Source organism: Temnothorax curvispinosus, unplaced genomic scaffold (assembly GCF_003070985.1).
Source record: "Temnothorax curvispinosus isolate PA1 unplaced genomic scaffold, ASM307098v1 QBEX01012734.1, whole genome shotgun sequence".
Classification (NCBI taxonomy): Eukaryota; Metazoa; Arthropoda; class Insecta; order Hymenoptera; family Formicidae; genus Temnothorax; species Temnothorax curvispinosus.
This window is the reverse complement of record NW_020222514.1, coordinates 34,483-57,291: the sequence shown is the minus strand read 5'-3', so window position 1 is coordinate 57,291 and position 22,809 is coordinate 34,483. Positions and strand designations below refer to the sequence as shown.

The window sequence follows — 22,809 nt, the reverse complement described above, 5'->3', positions numbered from 1 at the left end:
ATACCTTTTTTTTCCTTTATGATACAGTAAAGTACAAGTGTGCCAACTTAAACAACAATGCTCAACAATTGATAATATCAAACAGAATATTATTCGTAAATATATTTATATATATTTATATATATAAATACATAAAACGTAACACTGCTGCGGTTTCGCGAAGGAATGCCCTACTAAAAATAGGTGTCCGCATTTTCTTTTCTTTTATTTCTTCCACCCCCACTTTTATTTCTTTCTTTCGAATTAGAGGTGAAGGGCAGCGCGGTACCTTAGCCGACGGAAATTAATCCGCCTAAGATAACGTCTCGTCTCCCTTCCCCTTTTTTCCTTCTAATTTAAATGCACAAGTATACGAACTCGTGTCTTCGAAGAATCACCGATCGATAACTATGATTAAATTGTACCTTGTGTGCAATCTTTGTCGACAAGTTAAGAATCAGTTTAATACGAGCCTTCCTCGAGCACAGAGGAGAAACATCCCGCAGTTAAACGGGCGTAAGTGAAGAGGATCGTATCAATTATCCTCTCTTATCTTTCTCCTCCTGTTTTTTTCCTAAAATTGAATGTGCAGTTAAAACAGTAATGCGCATTATATATTCGCGTAGCGAATTTCGGACGTACCGGCGTATATAAGACACACGCTAATACACTAGTGATTCGCGAATATATTTTGCTTGGTAAAGAATTAAAATACATTATGTTTGACGAACGGATTTGCCGAACATGGATTCTGCTTCTGTTACAAGTGCGTCACTCAGTTCTCTCGCGATCCGCCGCACTGTTCATTACGGCTATCGACCGTCTGTGTTCGCCAATCACAGCGAGCACCATCACCATCAGAAGCTGCGTGGAGTATCTGGATCGGAAAAAGAGGATTGCTGACGCAAATAAATCAGAGTGACGAGAAGACTCGAGCAAGTCTGGCTCGTGGACAGAGCTAATGAAAACGGCGAGCAGTCGGTCACGTAGCAGGAAATCGAAGATGGGTCGCCGTCGATGGTCGTATCGAAGAGAGCATTAACTTGTCGCGCGAAAAAGTTCGTTCGTCCGTCCGAACGTTGAGAGAGATTGATCCATTCGGGATAGGCGATGATCGCAGCTAGCGCGGCCTCATCGAGCTGTTGAGGGGCTGCATGAGACCGCCGTTGATGTAACCGTGGTACGTGTAGACGGCCGCCGGGTTCTGCTGGTGCGGATCCTGCGGATACGGCGCCGGGACGTTGACCACGCCGACCGGCAGCTGACTCGCCTGGTTCATGAAGCCGCCGAGCTGCGCTGCTTGATTCATGTAACCGGTCGCCGGTTGTGCTACCCGGTAACCGTACTGAGCGGCCATGAGATTCGTGTTGAGAGCGACATTCGGGCTGACGCGGCTCGCGGCGCTCTGCATCTGCGGGCAGGCACCGCCTGGATCGAGGGTCTGCCGATAGAGGCTCTCGTTGGGATACGGCTGCGTGAGCGACGGCATGTTGTTCGCGGACGAGCGCGAGGTGGACCGGCCGGGCGGTCCGGGCGTGCCAGGCGGCACGGTGTTAACGTTGTAATAGTTCTTCGGGTAGCCCAAGGGTCCAACCTGAGGTGGCGTCGGCAGCTGCCGCGACGACTGCGGGGGCGTCATGGTGTGTGGGATGGGTGGCGGCGGCGTGAGGTTCATCGCTGGCGGCGGCGTCGGCGGTATCATCTCCAAGCCATTGGTGAGCTGCTGCAATTTCGCCAGACTGCACGAATTGGTGGTCTGATGACTACCGCCGGAGGCGGACAGCGGAGTCGGCGCCGGGGTATGCGAGTGCGGCGGCATCGCGCTCGTTTGTATGTAGAAATTCGTGGCGGTGGTGCAAGGCGTCGGCGCGCCAGAACGACCGCTGCGATGCTGGATCACGTAGGCATTCTGTGTGGAGAAGCCTTGCGAACCCGCCGCCACTGCCATGTAATTGCCCTGCGAGATCACGGCCATGTTGTGCGAGTGCGCGGCGTGCGGGGTGTGCGAGTGCGGATGCGGCACTGATGGAGGCACGCTCATCGACGGCGACTGCTGATACTGCGGGGGCACCGCCACATGCGCCGTGTGCGCCACGGTACTGCTGTGACTGGTCGCGACGCTGTGCTGAGAGGTCTGGGTGGAGTGGGACGTCGGTGGAGTGGCCCGATGCGATCTGCTACTCTGTTGCGTCGACCTGGACCTATGTGTGGTCTGTGAACCGCGCTTGCTGTGCGATTGAGATTGTTGAGTTTGCTGCGGTTGCTGTTGAGGCTGGGGCTGCTGCTGATGCGCAGGTTGCTGTTGCTGCTGCGACTGGGTTTGCTGAGACTGACTGTGCGCCATACTTTGACTCTGCGCCTGCTGCGCCAGCGACAGCTGCATCGGTTGCGGCGTGTGCGACTGGGGCAACGGCTGCGGCGTATGACTTTGAGGCAACGGTTGCGGACTCTGCGTAGGTATACTCTGCGGCGTGTGCGACTGCGGCATTGGTTGCGGCGTATGACTCTGCGGAAGTGGCTGCGGGCTCTGGGTCGGGATGCTCTGCGGAGTACGCGGCTGCTGGAGAGATTGCGGGGTGTGTGGCTGATGCATCGAGTGAATGCTCGGGTGATGGGCCGGCGGAGTATGCATCGAGCAGTCGGCGTACTGCACCTGCTGCGGCATTATCACCGGCACCGACGATGTAACCGGCGTCGCAATCTGCATGGGTACCGAGATCGGCACGCTTACAGACGGTGGGATAGACGGTAAAGCACTGGGCGGTCTCTCCACGCTGTTTTGCGACGCGAGATCGCTGGCGATGGAAGTGGGCGACTCCAGACCCAACTGACTCACATCTAGGTCGCACTGGCTGTAGTGCAGCGAGTGCACCGAGTTAGTCGTCGAGTCCGGGGTGTAGACTCCCATGGACGGCAGATCCGGTTGCGACGGCGGTGTTCTCTTCACCGAACCCGGATTCTCCAGATGGGGCGTAGTCTTGCCACTCTCCGGCGAATGCTGCTTCAGTTCTTCCGTTTGATTCTGTAACTGCAAGGTCGTATCCTGATGCTCCACAGCGGACAACGGTTTCTCTTGCGGCGTGAGGGGCTCAGCTTCCGACGTCACCGTCGCGTTGACGAGAGCGCACGTGTCCTTTTTCTCCACGAGTAAAGGTTCCGTTTTTGGTCGCGACAAATCAATTTTGGTATCCTTCGGCGTTTCGGGAACGAGCTCCTCTTTGGGAGGGCTATCACGGTCGTCCTTTTTCGGCATGACGCTGCTCTCCGACTTCTCGACTTCCTCCTCTTTTGGTGAAGCAACTGGTTCAGGTACTGATTTCGATGCCTCCGGACTGCAAACTGGACGCTTCTCAGTCTCGGAGTCCTTATCACATTCGTTTAAAGTTTCAGTCTGATCGTCGCCGACCGCTAGTGATAGATCCGCTGCTTCCGTCTTCTGCAACGAGCTCTCATCGTTGTCTTTCTCCGGAATCTTGTTATCCGCTTTCTCGTCCTCACACGATTCTGTCACGGGATTCTCCATGCTGGGCGAGGCCGATTGCGTCACGAGTTTAGGCGTCGGTGCGGCTATTTCTTCCTCTTCTCCTTCATCCTCATCGCCGCCCTCATATTCGCCGGAACTCGCGGATACCACTTCCGTTTCCGTGGGAACGGGCAAACCACTATCTTCCGTGGTCTCGCTCTTGTTGTCAATGTTACTGGAGTGCTTCGCAGACGGTGACTCCGGCACCGACGGTTGCTTGTTTCGAACGGGAGAGTTCTTCATCGACTCGGGCGGTGGAGACAACGAAGGAGGCGGTATCACAGAACTTTCGGCTCTGTTCTTCGTGCTGGGAGATTCCGGCGTAAGTTGCGGCATCTTCAGAGCCTCCGCCGTCGTTTTGCCTCTCCCCCGCCTGGACAGTGGCAAGTTCTTAACATCTCGCACTTCCTCTTTACCATTACACTGCGTCGTCTCCTCCAGAGCTTTCTTTTCCTTCGCCTGCAACTTTGTTTGTCTGCTGGTAACTTTCAACAAAAGATCGTCCACTTTGCATTGTTTCTTTGCCGGTTTAGGCGGACTCGACGCAGAATCTAATTTGAGGGGTGTTTTTCTAGTATCCATCGATGTTTCTTTCAGAGATTCCCTTTCTTTCGCTTTACTGTCCCTCTCTCTTACCTTCTCCTTCTCCTTCTCGCGCTCCCGTTCAGTTTCTCGCTCTCTCTCCTTTTCCTTTTCTCTTAGAGATTCTCGCGTCCTCTTTCTACTGCTGAATTCTATTTTCTCTTCCTCGACTTCAAGCTTCTCGGAATGTTTTCGTTTTCGCAAAGGCGTGATGACTGATTCGGACACAAGCGTTTTAGGTGGTCTGATCCTTCTCCGCGACATCGTCATTTGCACTGACTTCGGCGTATTCGTCGGAGTTACGTTCTTTGCCGAGTTTAGGGCACGCGCATTTCTCGGTGTAGACGTTACAATCTTAGCTTCTGTTTCCGCACGAGAATCTTTCCGATTCTCTGTCCTCTCGGAACTACGACTTTCTCTTACGGATTCTTTCGATTCTCTCAACTCTTTCGCCGCTTTAATTTCCTTCGTATCTTTAACATCCTTCTCTTCTTTGGACGCGTCCTTGTGAGACGCTGCAGTCTTTTGCGAAGTCTTCGGTTTCAATGGTGTCGATTTCAAAGACGTCGGTTTCAAAGGCGTCGATTTCCTTTGACTTACTCTCCTACCGCGTGGCTTCTTCTTTATCTTCACTCTTTGTATTTTCTCGACAACGGCTGGCACGGGCTTAGGCTCCATCGTAGGAGACATTTCCGAACTAGCGTCACCGCTCTCCTCTGGATTCTGATACGGATTAGGGATTTGCGTGAGCAACGGTATCCATCTGAGACAATCGGGATCCAACTTGATGCGGAAACTCTTTCGTACTTTCGCCATGTGAGCATCTACCTTGCTCCAATCAACTACCACAGCCACTTTATTAGTGTTCGCATCTCCCGGCAGATGAGCCGACCTTATAAATCCGAGCAATTGCATTGCTGTTGCAATATCGTGCGCCGACACGCCAGTCTCCTTCGTGATGTCGCTCAGCTTGACATTAGTATCGCTTCGATGCGCGTCCAGGTACTCGAGCACTACGCTCTTCCAAAAGGAATGATACGACACTCGACCGAGATCTGAAAGCGGTTTTTCTGGCGTTCCCGGGATGCCTTCGACCTTGGATAACAGGTAACTGAATTCTATGAGAAACCTGCCAAAACCTTGTCGTTGATATTGCGGGAGGGTCATAATGCAGGACACGTTGTACCTCTGAGCCGGACAGTGTTTCTCCTTGCTGAAGTAACCGACCAAATGACAGCCGTATTTGTCGTTTTTGGTCATAGCATAAAAAAGAAACGGCTCTACATCGTAATAGAGAGTCTTGTGATCCAAAAATAACTTTGCCAGTAAACACAGATTTTGACAGTATATTTTGTTTACGTTACCATCGATCTGAAATATCAAAACGTTCCCATTAGTTTCTTTCTAATCAAACAGAAGAAGCGATAATACCTATTATGATACGTACCTCAAACACGGACAATCCATCGCACCTATAGATCTCGGTGGCAGGTGGATGTCTCCACTGACACTTGTCCATATGCCTGTCCAATACTGCCCGGCTTTTCGTATACTTGAGACAAAACTCGCAGAAGAACAATTTCGGTAATCGTGCGTATTCCTGAGGGAACGGGCTAGAATACCATGTCTCCACCTCGTATCGACCGAATACTATCGCAGCGGGGTTCCGCGCATTGTCGGACGATTGTTCATTCTTGTCGTTGCTAACCGTCAGCCGAGCTCTCTCACGAGCTTCCTGGATGAGATCCACATCCTTCTGCGTGACTCCTGGCGGTAAGGTCTGCGGCACGATTAGTTCATCTGTAAAAACAAGAAAAATGATTACGAGTGTTAACCGAATTCCTTCACCGACTATATATTTCAATATTATCATTCAACAATTTGTTTTCTATTTTTTTCTCTGTTGTTATCAATCAGTTTTATAATTAGTCAATGTTTAAGTCATTAATGCAATTGCTTTACGTATGTACGAGATACTGCTACCTACTGCAACAGTTGGTTGTATGAGAAAACATAAGAAAAACTATGTGTTCCATGTAAAAGAAATCTGACGAACAAAGTCGTAAGTAAGAAATGTCATGAACAATTTGACATGATAATTAAACGTTAAATATGTCATATATTTGTGCATATAGTTTAAAAATTATAAATTTTAAAATACTTTCCTAACTTACTTTCCTAAGTAAGGTTGAAGTGCGCATTAATGCCGCACGTTACAAGATAAAAATTAAAGTTACTATGACAATGTTCTCTAAATGTTTGTACAAAAAGCGATTTTACTAAGGTTTATTATACATAATTCGAATACTAATGATTTGGGTAAACTAGGTGTCAAAATAACGGGGTATTAGTCACGTCCTGTTGGAGAAATCAGTTGGTCAACAGATAAAAATTAAGCAAAATTAATCGAACGGCATTAGCATGGTGACAATAGCAATCTAACGTAATATGACAAAAGAATGCGAATAATAATACAGTTGCCGTTAATAATGTGAGTAGTTTCCAAAGCAAAGCTGTGGGTTAGATTAGTGGGATGTGTTGGCAGAGTATCAAAGTTGGCTCTTCGTCGGCAGGAACTTTTTTTGTTCTTTTTCTCTTTTTTTCGTGAAGGGGTAAGGGGGCGGTGTTAACAGTGCCTGCTAAGTGTCAGCAGCAGCAGGTAGGCTCCGATGTGAATGGTATAAGGAGGCGGCTGAGTGAGATAAGTGCCACCCAGTGCCGTGTTTCTTCAGTGCCTGGAAATTGTATTTCGGTCTTTTTGTACAAGGAGAGGAAGAACAGAGAATGAATCAATCCGAAGTGTTCGATTAAGCGTCGCACAGTATGCAAAATGAATTCCATTTTGCATGAAATGTACAACCAAAATTGATCACTCGTATGTATCTTTTTCTTTTTTGGAAAATAGAACTTTGTAATATGTAAGTTGACTTGTCAAAATTCAATCAGAGAACTCGTTTTGCGCGATTAATGTACGAAAACCATGTAAGCCATAATATAAATCGGTCAATTGGTCAAAATAAAGAATAGTCCAAATGTACAATGAGAGACCAAAGTTTCTCTATAAAAGTTGTGCGAATGTTATATGTACATGATATGATTGGCAGATGCGACTATGGTGTATCCTGTACAAGTATCCTGAAAAATGAGAGATAACTAAATCTAAAGTAACAAATACAGGATGAAGACCTCTACATAAGGACGTATTCTTCAAAATTGTTTTAGTATTTCTTGATTTTGACAGCCATCTCCAAATATTATGCATGGACAAAGGAAAAAAAATGCCAGAGCCAAGTAATAATATGATTAACAACATGCAATAGTGTCCACAGTGTAAAACAAATGAAAATAAATTCTTTAAATTGTTCTAGAGATGTATGTATCTTCCAATTATTATATCTCCGTATCTCTTCCGCAATAAACATATCTACAAGTCATCACTGGTTTTACACCATGTAGCAGATAAACGTCCTATCAAGAAACCTGATTGTTCGCAATCTCTTCTTAAAATCAGCCATACCACAAATTGTAATTATTTTTTTATATACAAAACATTTTTCCAGTTGGATGTCTCCAAGCTAGACAATTTTTGTAACTTTTCCACAATATCATCGGAACAATCACGTCATCTTGAAAAAAATTATCGGACATCAGACGCACGTGTACCACACATCATACCACACCACACCGCCAACACATCCACGTGGTCGTGAGCGAGGATTAGATTAGAAGGAAGTCTTCATTGCGACTTTTTTTTAGGGTGCATCATCGAGGTTAGGAACTTGTGAACGGGTGGGGTAGACTCTTACCCTTCCTGGTGGAGCAGGGTGTCGCGCGGGGTGTCGTGGTGGTGTTGGTGGTGGTGGCGCTAGTACAGGCTCGTGGATTGGACTTTGGATTAGGACTTGATTTGACAGGATCGGAACCGAGGCCTGAGGATTTCGCAACGGCGGATGCAGGGTGGCGTATCTGCGTACTCATATCCGAAGCTGTTTGCTTCTTTCGTGATTGTTGCTGCTGCTGCTGCTGCTCGTGTCTCGATGGTGAGGCTGGATCCGCGGCACACTTCACGAGCGACGTGTTGTCATGCATCAGTTTTCTCCTCTCATGCTCGTGTCTTTTACTGTTCACCGCAGTTTTTACCAGACCCGAGGGCGTCATCCTCGGTAATTTCTCGTTAATCGAACTTAATACATTCTCGTCGGAAGGTACAAAAATACCGGGTTTCGGTAATCTCGATATCTCAGTGGTAGCTTCAGTCTTTTTACGATCTTTGAGTTTATTCGTGCCAGATGAGTCGTCCGGTTTGTTTCTCTGTGCCTCTCTGCCTCTCGGAATTTTATTCGTCTTAACAGTATCCTCCGTGTTAGGCCTTTTCCTCCGGTCTGGCGCGTAATTCGGCGCCGGTATACCGGCCGATCTCGCCCTGCTATTCGCGGGTGCTGAAAAAAAGTGACTCAAGCCGTCGAATAGACCTCTCAATTGGCCGCTTCCAGGCTTGACCTTGTTATCCTTATCCGCGCTCGGAACCTGTGCGGTATTGCGCTCGGACTTATCTTTCTTTTTGTTATCTGACGGATTAACAGTAGCTGGCTGTTGTATATGTAAGCCAAATGTCGGCGTATCGCCCACGTTGAGTTTGGGTAATGGCGCGCCAAAAGTATTGGTATTGCTGAAGAAAGGCGACTTTACGTTCAGTTTGGCGGCGGCGGCGGCAAAACCCCACGGCTTGTCCTCGTTGAGGTCACAAGCGAATGGCGCCTTCGCCTTAGGAGACTCGATTCTCCCATCCTGGACTTCGTCCGACGAGGAGGAATCGCTGCTCTCGCTCGAGCTATTGCCCTCCTCGTCGTCTTCGTCGTCCTCATCGTCATCCTCATCACTACTATCGCTGCCTTCCGAGCTCTCGCTGCTATTACCAGCCTCGCTGCTGCTGCTACTGCTGCTAGATACACGCGGCGTTCCGACCTTTTTCGGGTTCGCGGTACCGCCCCGGGTCGACCTAACGTTAACGTTCCGCAAGGGCCTAGATTTATCACCGCCCCCCACCCGCTTTAGTTTACTGTGCTCAGCGTTAAACGCGCTCAATCTAAAGAACTTTTGCTTCTCCTTGGAGATCCTGTCGTTCTTTTCCTCGAGCAGCCTACCCTGGCCTGCGAGTGGGGTGGGGGGTTGTGGTAAAGGAGAGGAAATCAAAGGTGGTTGACGAGGGGAGACAACACCCGCATTACCGTCCGTGCTGCTGTCCACCTGAGCCACTCCCGCGCTGCCCTTCTTGCCCGGATTCGCGTTCGCCAAGCTTTTTCTGGATACCATCGATCTGCAAAAAAAAATCACCAACAACGTGTACATTAGTCCTGACATATAATCGTTTTATTGCATATTTTTTTATCTCAATTTTTATTTTAAAGTCGAAATTATTATCATAAAACGGAGACGAGTGAAAGAGAGATTTTGTTAATCGAATATGCAAACAACACTTACTTTCGATTCTCACGTAACTTGCTGAACCTCTTCCTCGCGCTCGTCGGCGTGTCATCGGTCGAATTTGCATCCTGCGCCTTGCCCCGCTTACCGTCGTCCTTGCTCACCGGCGTGTGCGCCGTTTGGCAGTGTCGACACTTCCAGGGCGTCTTGTTCTTCTTGTCGAGGGCGGGATCGAGGCAGGCGGGATGGAAACACTTCACGCAGCCGGCGCACTTGACAAGATAATTCTGCGACTCTCGCTCCAGCTGGCAGCCGGCGCAGGTTGGCGAACAGTCATCGCAGGACCAGGTTATTCCTCGATCGACAAGTACCGAGAGCTCCGGTGGCGCGCAGGAATTGTGCAGGGCCGCACCGCAGACGCTGCACCTGCTTAGCTTCTCGTTGGCGTTCCGCTTGCTGTTGTTGTTGTTGTTGCCGGCCATCGTGGCACCGAGGCACTCTTTGCATATTGGCAATGGAGCCGGCAACTGCGGGAAACGGATAGAAGTCGATAAATCAATGGAGTAAAAATATCCAAATAAAAGTATTTAAGTAAGTAATTGTAATATTGCGTAAGTATACATTAATAGAATTTATAGGATTTATATTTTCAGCTTTATCCCTAGTATACGTACTGGAATCTTCGAGACCCCACGTAAAGTAGAAATCTCTACCATTGGAGAATGATACAATTTTTCGACGTGTTTATTGATACTTACTATAATTTTAGATTAATTCTGAATAATTGTACGTATTTTTCAGTTTATTTACAATTGGAAAAAAAGGAAGTTAAAATACGGTGTTTTTCTCGAGTTATATTGAAAAAAAACTAGTAGGGTCCTTCCAACTCCAGTGGGGTATCTGCTTATACGAAAAATAAGTGTGTATATCCTGGGTTAAGTATACATGCTCGTGAGATAACATCAAACATTTTGTTGAAAGTTTCCCTCATCTGGAAGAGGAAAATCCTATAAAACGCAAAATAATTTAAACAGAAACTTCCGATACCATGCCTTCACGCGTCAGCTGTATATCAGCCACCACATATCGGCCGGTTCGATACCATCTATCATTACGTATCACATATACAAAAGACGAGTGAGTCCCGGTGTGGAACACATAATTATTCATTTCGGTAGCGGTAACGCAGAAATACTGGCTAGACACGGCGGTACTCGTATGCGTCGGAGGGGTGCATCTTATTAAGAGCGCGTTGCGCCAACGGTGCAGCGGCGGTAGCGATAATTTCGAAGAGAAATGCTCTTTCACAAATATTCTCTGTATTCGCGGAAAGGCGTTATAAACTGCTAGCATTGTGCAACATTCTCGTGTTTTAATCCTCCGCAAACCTACATTCAGGAGTATTTTTAAGCTTATAATTAATTAAAATTATTCATAATTTTAATTTATATATATAAATTAAACATTAAAATTATATTTAATTATATTTAATGACTTAATTATTTATATATAAAATATAAATGAATAACACTATATTAAAATGTTTCCTATACTCCGAAAGTTTCAAGAAATATTGAACAGCTATATAAGCAAGCCCTGTTCGATTCTTCGCAAAGGGCAAAAAAAAAGCTTTCCATTTCTCTACAAATCGGCTCTTTTCGATAATTTTTGCGCATTTTTTAAAACGTTAAATCGGTCAAACATCATGTAAAAAGAAGCAGCGATCTAATGCAAATACACGCACGGGGTTGTTGTTTCCTTCAGTCCAGAAGAACGGTGAATTAGAGAAAAAGTGTACGCGGTGCGAGCAGCCTCCGTTTCTCGCACCAGACCGCTGCGACCTGTTGCGCGATTGGACGACTCGCTGTATCGGCGCTTTTACGCGTGCATCCGCAAATGCTTCACGCGCGAACGTCACCCCCGTTAATTTCATTCCCTGTCGAAGTCGCGCAAAACACGCTCCGGGTTATCGCAACCCAGGGCGGTATCGTGCTGCTGTAGGGCGTTACAAACATCGACACGCTGGCCGCCCAAATTAGTTTAGAATTAATCGCGAAACAAGGACTGATGACGGTATCCGAAATCGCGCCGCTCGCATACCTCCAATAAGATCTCGAACTGTTTTAAAAACTCAGACAGCACGCATATAAAAAATCGGGACATAAGACATCTTTAAGACGTCTTATAACATGATGTCTAAAAGACGTCTTTGGACATGGTCCTCTCTGGGAATCGTTCCAAAAATTTTTTTTTAATCCGCAACTTATCAGATAGACATTCAATAAGTCACACTAGAGTTTCGATACCCAGACAGCACGCATATCCAAAATTGGAACATAAAACGTTTCAATGATGTTGTTAAGACGTCTTATGTCCCGATTTTGGACATGCGTACTGTCGGGGCATTGAGACTCTCGTGTGACTTACTGAATGTTTATCGATAAGTGTTGCGGATTAAAAAATAATTTTGAAATGATTCCCAAACACAGTACCATGTCGAAAATCGGGGCCAAAGACGTCATTAAGACGTCCTTTAGACATTGTATCATAAGACGTCTTAAAGACGTCTTAAAGATGTCTTAAAGATGTCTGTGTCCGATTTTAAACATGGTGCTGTCTAGGTAGTCCGTCAATCGTCGTTTGTGACATGTGCAAAAATTAATTAAAATTCGGCTCGAATCTCTCGGTCTTTCAAGAGGGTTGCTCCTCGACAGAAAAACATTTCAAAATATTTCCTCAGTGACTAATACGGGCAATTTGCATTCTAGCGGAGTCTAGGCAAATGAAATTCCATCTCGCTGGATCGCTCTCGAGGATCAACGACTCTCTGTGGAAGGCAATCAGCTCGGACTCGGACGACTCGGGCTTATGCGTCCCCGCGCGGACCAACAAGGGGGTGACGTCGCCGACGAGCGTCGCGATCGACCGCGGGGCGGCTGGTCTCGCCCGTTGTGTAATTTTCAAAATGGTCGTTCTCGCAAAACAGCGCGCGGTTGGCGATCGATCGCTCCCGCGGCCGGCGATTTGCGGCGTAACGACGAGGCAGCCGGGGAAAAGAAAGGAAAAAAAAGCGCGGGAAATGGACGCCGAGCGACGTACGGCGCCCGTCATCGGCCCCCCTGCGCGCTCGCGTGAGCGCGGGAGGGTAACCCACCTGATGCGCGACGGGGACGGTATCGGCGAGGACCCGCGTCGGCGCGCCGCGATTTTTCGCGCTCAAAACGCGGTGGGAGAAAGAAAGGGAGCGCGATTCCGCGGACGGAGGATCAATAAGAGAGAAGTTATACAAAACGAACCCGCCGGAAGTCGCCCGAGATAGCCCATCGTCCCGGCGCGGCGCGCGATCTCGACCTTTCGTCCCTCCCTCGCCTTCCCGTCCGTTCTCCAGCCGCCCTCCGTCCCCCCGCCCTCGGCCCCACCGTCGTCGTCGTCGTCCCACTCCAGCGGTCGCCAACCGACATTCCCAACATCGCCGGAACGTGGGCACTACGGCGTGACCCGGCGCAATACTTTTCCGGCTTCGAGCGTTCCTCCGGTTTGCGCGCGCGAACCGAGCGGCGCGTAACGCGAGCGACTCGGTGGGAAGAGATCCGCGATTAGATTCGACGGGTACGCCGATGCCGTCCCTATACGCGTCTCACAACTTCAACGGTCTAAGCGGTTTGCTCCGATTGTTTGAGAGGAATTTTGCGTTTTCGCGAAAACAATCTGGTCTGACTGGTCTGCGAAGCGTATTAGACTTATGTCTATTTCTACCACGGTAAATTAACTTTAATCTCGGTTTAACTTACCTTTTATCTTTTTCTAATTCTTAAAACTAGAAAAAAATAAAAAGAAATAGACATCAGAGATTTAAGAAACTTCTACTGGAGCGCGAAACGCGAATCCTCAACGCGGAACCGCCAGAGAATTCAATGGTGAACACACGCGTCTGAATCCGCAGCGATTTATTCGATGACGAATTACTGTTTCATTCTGATCATTTCATAGCGATAATGCCATTCGGGGCGATTGCAACGCGATATCGAGAAAGCTAAATTTACTCAAGTACGCGAATTTACTTAAGTAAGAGTTTAAAGTCGTAAAAAATGCGCAACTGTTGCTCCAAGAAATGATAGCGAAGATAAAACCACGATACAACGCTAGAAGCTTAAATTAATGAAATGAAAATCATTGCTTCCTTCTGGTATCGCTAATGTCAAGTAGAATTAAATTAACTCTTTGAAATGAGATTATATTACGTTAAACGAATAAAACTTGCTTGAATTAAGTCATTTATAGTTCAACCAAGAAAAAAGTAGAAATTCTTATAAGAAGATTATAGATTGTTGCGTACGTTAATTTGAATATACATATAAGTTTCGATTTAAAACTTCTTTTCTTCTGCGCAGTGTTAATAAAATTAGGTTTCTCTCTATCCTTTAACGGACCATATCATCAGAGAAGTAAAATATATGGGAGTATAAAGCTGCAATCAAGTCGACATCTTCGTCGGTAATTTCGACGGATTACAAGACGCACTTCCCAGAGAATGACTCATCATCGACGCACGACGTTACACGCTGGTCAAAATGACTCACCTTGGGCGCGGGCGGTTCCCTGGGCGGCGTATGAGCGGCATCGCTGAACTTCTTGAAAAACGGCGGCCTGTCCGTTTGCCGGAAGAGTTTGCCGTCCTGGAGCACCAGGCCCCGCTCGACCGCTCGCTTGGCAGAGAGCTTGAGGGCGATCCTAAGATCACCCTCGGTATCCTCCTCGACACGGTGACTCTGCCTAATGTACCTCTCGATGCTCCTCAGATTCGAACCCTCGCGCTCGCCAAGTTCGCGCACAGCCTTGCCCAAGACCTTGCTGATGTCGGTCGATTTGGAGACCTTGAGCTTCTTGGATTGAAGAATGCCTGGATCCTTGTACGAAGACTGGCCCTTGTTGAAGATCTTGAGCACATCGCCGCGCTTCACGGCGACCTCCAGGTGTTCGGAAATCTCCTCCTCGTGGAAATTGTGATGCTGGCGTATCGCGTGACATATCCGTTCGACGCTCGGTCGTTGCTTTTGGCTACGGATCTTCCGGATCGCATCTAAAAACCAGGCCGACCACGTCTCGGGCGCCTCGGGTTCGTCCATCGCGTCTCCGTCGGCGGCGCGGACGGCGCGGACGGCGACGACGACGACGACGACGGCGGCGAAGTCACGGCCAGTGCTTCCTTGTCCCCTTCCTCCTCCACCTCCTGCCGATAGGCGACGTCACGGTCAACGACGGACGTTTACATTCTGCTATGACTCTCTCTTCAGTTTTCCCGGCTTGGATCCTAAGCCCTCACCGCCTCCTCTCACGTTCTCTCCGCGGGCTATTGCGCTGACCCTGAAACGAGAGCACGGATTGAACGGGGTTGCAAAAGTCGTGCGTGGGAGTCTGCCGAGTTTCGGCCCCGCCGGCGCTAAACGATCCTTCCGATATGCCGCATCGCGTGGAATATCCGACATTCCCTAACTCGAAAGCTGTCCGGCAACTGGCAATGTATCTCGTGCAAGAAATCGATCGAATTATTCGCCACCGTTTATCGATATACTTATCCAGAGAGATAAATACGCAGGATTGTAATTACGCTGTATGTGCGGTGTAATTCTAGAGTAAATTTCCTTTTCGATACACCATAAATACGAGCAAACACTAGCTTAAGGGGGATGTCACGTGGGAGCGGTGGACTTTTAATTAACGGGTTCGATCCCTCATCCCATATATACGGATTTTAAATCCGCGTAAAGCGGCTCCCTGGCACCATTAAGTTAGTTGAGGATTGTGCATGTGACTGATACCCACATCTCACGTTAAACAAATATTGCGAATGTTCATAAAAATTCATCTTTAGAAGAAGCCAAGATTTACCTAGAACTATGGAACCAATGTTGATTGATTAATTGATTAATTGAAACACTATCCTACATCATGTATAATAATAATAAATTAATTTCATTATTAACGAAAGTTTGTTATTTTAATCACAGTTCTGCGCCTTAATATGTGTCTGTTCAGTGAGTTTTGTATGTTTAATCGCTACAGTAGATTTTTTATTATCATAAGCATATAATGACAAAATATTGCGTAATATGATTAAACAAGACTAGCCTCATGGGTACTGTATTAAATAGCACACTTTTAATTTTTTTCATTTTACATTGTTATCAAGCTATACGCGTTGCTTAAAATGATATATGCTTTTTGCAAACGTTTTAAAAAATGTCGATATCAGTCGACATATTAAAATGAATTTTACACGCTCGTTCAATTCGACTCGCGTTCCTCGCGTTCCATTATCAGGACAGAGCGCACGAAGATTCCTCGCGTGCCCGCGACATCGGAACTCGCCGGAATTACACCGGCTTTCAGAATCCTATTAGGTGTATCCAGATTTATTCCGCGCGTCTTTGTTCGCCCGCTCTAACGCGTTATACAACACCGCGCGTTCGATTCTTACGATCGGGTCACGCGATTTTCGACTCCGGTCGTAAACGACTTGTCCGGTTTCCCCCCTGAGCGATGAACTTTCTCCTGCGCGCGCGAAGCGTGCGTGCGTGCGTGAGTGCGTGAGTGCCGCGGCAGCGCGCGCACACACAGCGCGGTACGGAGCAAATATTTAAAATCACCGTGCCTGACAGCGGGTATTGCGCAACGCGCGAACAGCTCACAGCCTTATTAAAATCGGTCGCGCGTATACGCCGAGACGCACACGACCGCGGTGAGATCTCCGCGGGATCGTGATACAACGAAATATAATAAGAATAGAGTAGATATATCGATTGATCCCCGACATAACACATAACTGTTCCGTCAAGAAACTTCGAAGACGTAGCGTACCAGGTGTCTCAGACCTGGCAAGCCACTTTTTCACACACGTTCGACCGCCTTAAAGCGGACCTCTCCTTAATAAAAATGCCGAGCGAGATCGTCATTTGTTTCAAATGATTTCTAATTTAACGTCAGATTAGTAAAATAGTGGTCAAGCTAAAGAAGCATGAAAGAATAAACACCTAAGATGGTAAAAAGATGATAAGCAAATAAAAAATAAAGAAAACGACAAGTAAGAAGTAAAGCTCTTATTTATTATCGACAGCGTTTGTAGTAATTTTAATTTTTTCTATGAAATTCAGAACTTTTTCTAAAAATTGAGCAAAAACATATCCAGTAATATGCCTGTCTCAATCATTTTGTCTAGTTTTTCATTTTTACTCTAATTCCATGATTGAAATTAACTTTCAGAAAATCAAGAGGGTATTATAACATTTCAAAGTGAGTATCTTAAAGCAAAGCAGCTCTGTGATCCGAAAAATATTTTCTCAGAACAAACTTTTGCACATCCAAGAAGATATTACTCACAACTCTTTCTTGAAACGTTATATCGTCATTTGACCGCTAAACTTTCGACAAAAAAAAAAGAGAAAAAGAAAAAAAGAGGGACGGTCGCGACTGACTCTCGTTAGCTTCGAGAGTTTCTGCCGTCGCGTTGCGGCCTAAGCGTGAGAAACCAATGCGCCCGGCTTTGGTGGCCGCGTGGCCTAAACGTTCCCGATCGAGCACGTGTATACGGCGTTTATTTAAACGTGCGGGATACACGAAGCGCAATTCTCGGGTAAGGAGAGTTCGGCCGTAGGTCGAGCCGAGAGAGATCCATTGTTCGAGAAGAGACAAAGACCACCCACCGTTTTCGTGCAATATCCATATCGCGTATGCACGCTTCGATCGCTGACGGAAATCGCGTTAAAAGATCATTGCCCACTTAGCAATTGGATAATAGTCGCGCAACCTGGAATTATATCTCTTTCTGGCCGTATGGAGAAGGTGCTCTCCTGCTTACATCGTTAGACGTAATTAAATTTATACTAATCTAATCCAACTGTCCCGCGTAAAAGTAGTTCTTTTAAAGCAAAAAAACAAATCGATTGGTACATTTATTCAATTCGTGAATCGAATTTATAAATTTATATAATCTGATCAACTACCCCGTGCAATGTGTGTGTGTGTAAAAGTAGTTCTTCTAAAGTCGTAAATAAAAAGACAAATCGATTCGTATCCTTGACAAATTTCAGAAACCACAAATAACTGCGTCTTAACCCTATTTCCTCCAACCATGCCCTTTCGTGTCCTACGAGTTTCTAACAGTGATTTGTTCCGGAAAACAAATGATCGTCAGATATTCCCCCCTCCCAAAAAAAAAGTTGTTATAGTAGAGAACATCAGGTAGAAATTTCAAAGTCCTAGCTCATTTACTCTTGAAACAGCGAACAATCAAAATCTCGGTGGGATACGAAAGTGCATGGTTGAGGGATTACGTCAGTGTTGTGTGAAAGGTAAGTAAGAATTTTTTTTCGATACAAATGTATTTTTGTGTATAATTTAAGCGTATTTAAAATATTTTTGTCGTTAACAAAAAATTTGACATTTCACAGAGGACTATTATGGCTCAGAGACAGGTGGAAGAGGTGGGGAGGAGCTACAATTATAAATTAAAATTGTAAATAAAAGATAACACATTGATTCATATTTATTTGATTCGCGAATCGAATTAACATCATCCGAGATGCGAAAATATTGGAAATAGAGGCAGTAACTTTTGCGCCTCGATAATAATTTAGACGCTCTGGAAATTCCCGAAACGGACATGTCCGAATAGATCAGATATCGACTAAATGTCAATGGACGTGAAAGTCTCGACAGAAAACGTCGCCGATACCGCATTCGGGCGAGCACGGAAAAGGTTTAATTATGCGAGAATCAAACGCGACAGCTGTGCGCCTCCGATGTGGCCGCGATACGAGTTGACCTAGGCCAGTGATAATAAATATACCCGCGGTTTAAGCGTCGACACCCGCCGAGGAAGGCGAGAGAGAGAGAGAAAGAGAAAAAAAAAGACACTGCGGAATGAGACCGGCACATCCAGTGAGACCGGCTTCATTCTAAACCCTCGGCCACCGGGGTACTTCTCACCACGTGCGCGGTCTATTCTCGAAAGTGACGTCTACGGTCCCCAAGGACGGGTCCCCGCTGTTTCCCGCCAAAACTTCACTCGACTTCCGGCAACCACTCCTTTCATTCTCGAAGCGACGAAATGAGGCGCGCGTGATGCACCACATACCGCAGGAATTTTCCTATATCCTTGAACAACCGGGGGACGACCACCTCGAGACGCGTAGTACGCTCTGGAAACTATCGCCTCGAGACGCGAATGAAATATTCCGTGTGGGAAATTCGACATTTTCCTCGATCGTATTAAAGTCATTTGAAACATAGTTGTAAAGTATTAAAGCGTTAAATGTGAGATCGAGAGCTTTCCTCAAGCACGTCAAAAAACATAGAGTGTGACGATCAATAATGAAACTCGTTATTCGCGTATTCCGGGGAACCTCCTGTATAAATCATATATAGATTAAAAAATAAATTAACTGGACACTCGGGCTGTCGCGGAAAATTCTATCGCGGGCAATACTTAACGAGAGAAAAAGAAGAGGACGGTTACGCGGCTCATATTATTATCGCCGGAAGAGTGACGCGACGTGACGCAATTCGGCGACACACTCCAAGGCTCCCGTTGCACCGGCGTAGATTAGCGCTAGAGCGCCCATTATCTCAGTTTCGTCTATTTTAAGATGTAAAGCCGCTATCGGGAAAAATAAAATAGCGAGTCGTTAACTTGGATTCTCGCGACGTTGACTAATGCTGATCGCGACATTCGCGGCAAAGCAAAGATCGCGCTCTAATCTCGCCCGCGGAAGCTATCGTTACGTACCACATTGTCTCCAAAGAGATCGAATCGTAATCTCTGGAAAGGAGAAACGCGGCCGAGACATTGGAAACCTTTCGAACGCGGACGAACGCGCGGAGTGCACGGGTCAAAACAAAACAAAAAAAAAAAGAGAAGAACGCGGAGAAACAATCCTCGTTGCGCGCGGAAACGTCAATGGAACGCGCCGCGCGTTTATCGCCGCGTTTTTATCGTGCTGCTTCAATGAGAGATACCCATAGTACTCGCATCTTTACTATGTGGCGGACTTTTAACGTCCCATTGACGAGCGTGGTTCTTTGAGCGCGCGCGAGCGAGCGACGGAGGAGGGAAAACAGAGATTTTCTACGATAAATAATGACACACTTTCGGAGCAAGGCGACTCGCGAAATGCCGCGAGAGAGATCCCGCGAAACTGAACTCGCGGGGAAACCTGTGCGTCTTCGATTTCGACGGGGAAACGTGCGAAAATAATCCACGGGAACGCGACGTAAAGGACGCGTCCAAACCTGTTTCGCGCTTCGAACGGAAGTTACCGAACCTTCCTGGGACGTATAGGATCCTCTGTGGACGAGTTAAGGATCGATCACTGCGTAGGACAGAACGGAGAGAGAGAGAGAGAGAGAGAGAGAGATATATATATATATGGAGAGCGACGGAGGAAGAGGAGGCCGCGGACGCGCTTTTCGCTCTCCTCTGTCCTCTCCCGCCGTCTTTCTCCGCGCGCAGCTATCTTATTAGGCGAAATGAAATACCGGCTGAACGAACACGTCCGTCTGTTTGTCCGACGTTCGTCCGGTTAAGACGATGGGGCCGAGGGCGAGGAGAGGCCGCCGGCTGCGCGTGTTTACCGGGGCCCCTCTCACCCGACAAACAAACGAATGAGCGAACGAACGAACGAACGAGCGTGTGGAGCGTGTGTGAGCGAGCAAGCGAGTGAGCGACGGCGGCCGAAGGTGAGGACGCGGAGAAGAGTGGAGACAGAGACAGAAAAAGAGAGAGAGAAAGAGGGAGAGAGCGAGCCAGCTGCCGTCGCTACCGAGGCGAGGAGCGGTTTGTCGTCGAACGACCCTAACTGCTGCCGGCCGTCGCCCGTCGCTCGACGAAGCGTGCACGCGCGAGAAGCGTGCGTTTCGCCCCGGCGGAGTGCGATCGAGACGACGAGAGGCGAAAAAGGCAGAAAAAGAGAGATGTAGCTAAAGCGAGAGAGAGAGAGAGACGGGAAGAACAAAAACGGACGAGAGCGAAGTAGATGGACGGACGGGCGGACGAGCGATCGATCGGTCGCGGCGACACGCAAATTGGCGCGCGCGACGGAAAATCGCGGGAACGCGATGGAACGAGCCTGTGGGAATCGCGCGGGTCACCGCGAGCCCACCGCCACCGCCGCCGAACGTTAAACGGCACTTGGCCGTCCGACGGGTAGCCATTTTGAGCGAACGTTCTCGCACGGGAGAACCGTTCTGCCACGGCTCGCCGTGGCAGCATAAATCCGCGGCGAATCGAACGCGTCGCGCGCTCGAGAGCGACGCGACGGCGCTCCCGACGGGAGCCGAGAAACGCGCGCGCGAGAGCGAGCAAACGTCACGGGATGTCCTCGCGAGACGTCGACGCGGATGAACGCTCCGCGCGCCGTCGGCCGACGCGCGGACGTCGTCGTCGGGGCGGACGGGAAGGCGAGCGAGCGGGCGAGCGAACGGACGAGCGCACGTCGGTGCGCTCGTGCGACGGGCAGCCATCTTGGGGCCGGAGAGTCGCGCACGGGCCGCTTCTCGGGTTCCGTTCCGGAAGCACCGCGAGCCGCGCCGCTGTCCAGGCCCAGGCGTTTCCGCGCGGTCCCCGTCGGCCGATCGCGCGCGTCCTTCCTGGGCCTTCTCCGCCGCCGTTGCCTCGCGATCGCCTCTCGTTTCCCCGCGGCTCGCGGTTTCCCGTCGGAAAAAACGTCGAATGTCTCGCGCGGACGACGCTCGTCCGTCGCTCGACACGACGCAGGAAACCTCGTACTCGTTTTTCCCTCCTTCTCTTCCACCGCACGCTCGCTTTCTCGCGCCGACGGCCACCGCACCCGGCTCCGTATGCATCGCGAGGCGACGACGACAACGACGGCGACGACGGCGCGTGGTTTTTCCACGGACGTAAGATCGTCGTCGGGACGGCGGCGATCCAGGCGGGCGCGACGTTTACCTGTACCTGTACGCAGCGATCCCATCGATAAATCCATAGAGCACGTACGCGGGCGCGGGTCCACCGGGTGTACCGTAACACTTGGATACGTAATCACGATCACCAATTATCTCGCGACAACGGCGTCACATTTCACACAAATCAACAAAGGTTACCCACTTGAACAAAGATGGCGGTCGCGCGGGGGTTACACACTACGCGCACGCGGTGGGGAGCGCACTGCGCACGCCGCGCGCTCCGCTCCGGCGAGCGACGACGGAAGCGCGAAACACGGGAACGCCGCCGCCGCCGCGCCGTAAAGCGGCACACGTTCCCCGTCGGCCAATCCCGGCGCGGCGTCTCCGTCCGACACACCGACGTGCATCGACGCGTCTCTCGCACACACCACGCACTCTCTCTCGCGGCCCGATCACATGGCGTCCCGAGTCCCGAGTTTACGATAAGATGTATGGTGCGCGCGCGCGCGCACGTGAAAACGCGACTCCACGTATGCGTGCAGCGGGACGATTGTGTTAGATTAATGCGTGCATATGTCCGGCCGCGCGTATATCTCGTACGATCGGGCGCGTTAATAGCCCGCGAGCTCAAACTACTCCAACTCCACTCGCGAACGAATTAGAGTCAAAACCACGTGCTAGACTGGCAAACACTATGACGCAATATCTATCCGACGAGAAAAGAAGGGGTACGAGAAGGTGGGAAAGAAGATTAATGGTTATTCTTACAAACGGTACACAAAAGAAGAACGTCGCGACGTCGACAGTTGCGCAAAAGCGCCCACGTGGAGCGAGAAAACAAGTGATGGGAAAAGAAAGAACCTGCACTGTTTCTCTCTTTGTAAAACATTAATAACATTATTCACTCACAGGGACGTTTCGCGACGCGCGAGAATCTTCCTTGGTTCTCCTCGGGGGACGAACGTGCGAACGAAAAAGCGTGAGAGAACTGAGAGACACTTCTCGAACGTCGCGCAGAGAGGAAGAGGAAGACCGGCCGGTTGTGAGCGAAGCGAGCGTCCGACTGCTGACATGCGCCGTTAACGCGCCCGACTGTACACAGACACGTCACCGGTTTTACAGGTGTCGCGCGTACGTATGCGCACTCCGCGTGCATGTGTGCGACGCGCGCGAAATACGAATCGTCTGCGTGTGTGTGTGCGCGCACCAATTCGCGCGCGCTGCTCAACGGCGATGCCGCGCGGCAACGGCGAACACGCGGGTTTCGTCTCGTCCAGCGTCGATTCCGCCACGACGACTATGGCCGCCCGTTTCTCTCGACCGAGGCGACAGGCGTGCGGTGCGCTCGACGGCCTCGACGAGTGCCACGCAACGCGGCTGAG

General features: G+C 48.8%; 1 protein-coding gene across 4 annotated transcripts; it reads right to left on the bottom strand.

Moving 5' to 3' along the window:
* Positions 1-553: 553 nt before the first annotated feature.
* Positions 554-22,729, bottom strand: LOC112462736 (histone acetyltransferase KAT6B). 4 transcript variants are annotated; one of them, XM_025028679.1, is made up of 6 exons: positions 22,337-22,729; positions 14,089-14,872; positions 9,566-10,035; positions 7,891-9,401; positions 5,532-5,884; positions 554-5,455 (listed from the first exon to the last, which is right to left on the bottom strand). In XM_025028679.1, the coding sequence occupies exons 2-6, from the start codon at positions 14,632-14,634 to the stop codon at positions 1,100-1,102; spliced, it is 7,236 nt and encodes a 2,411-aa protein (XP_024884447.1). In that variant the 5' UTR covers positions 14,635-14,872; positions 22,337-22,729; the 3' UTR covers positions 554-1,099. The 4 variants fall into 4 exon arrangements, with proteins under 4 accessions (XP_024884447.1, XP_024884446.1, XP_024884445.1 ...); XM_025028678.1 differs by lacking the exon at positions 22,337-22,729 and adding an exon at positions 21,471-21,688; XM_025028677.1 differs by lacking the exon at positions 22,337-22,729 and adding an exon at positions 21,477-21,688.
* Positions 22,730-22,809: the final 80 nt, after the last annotated feature.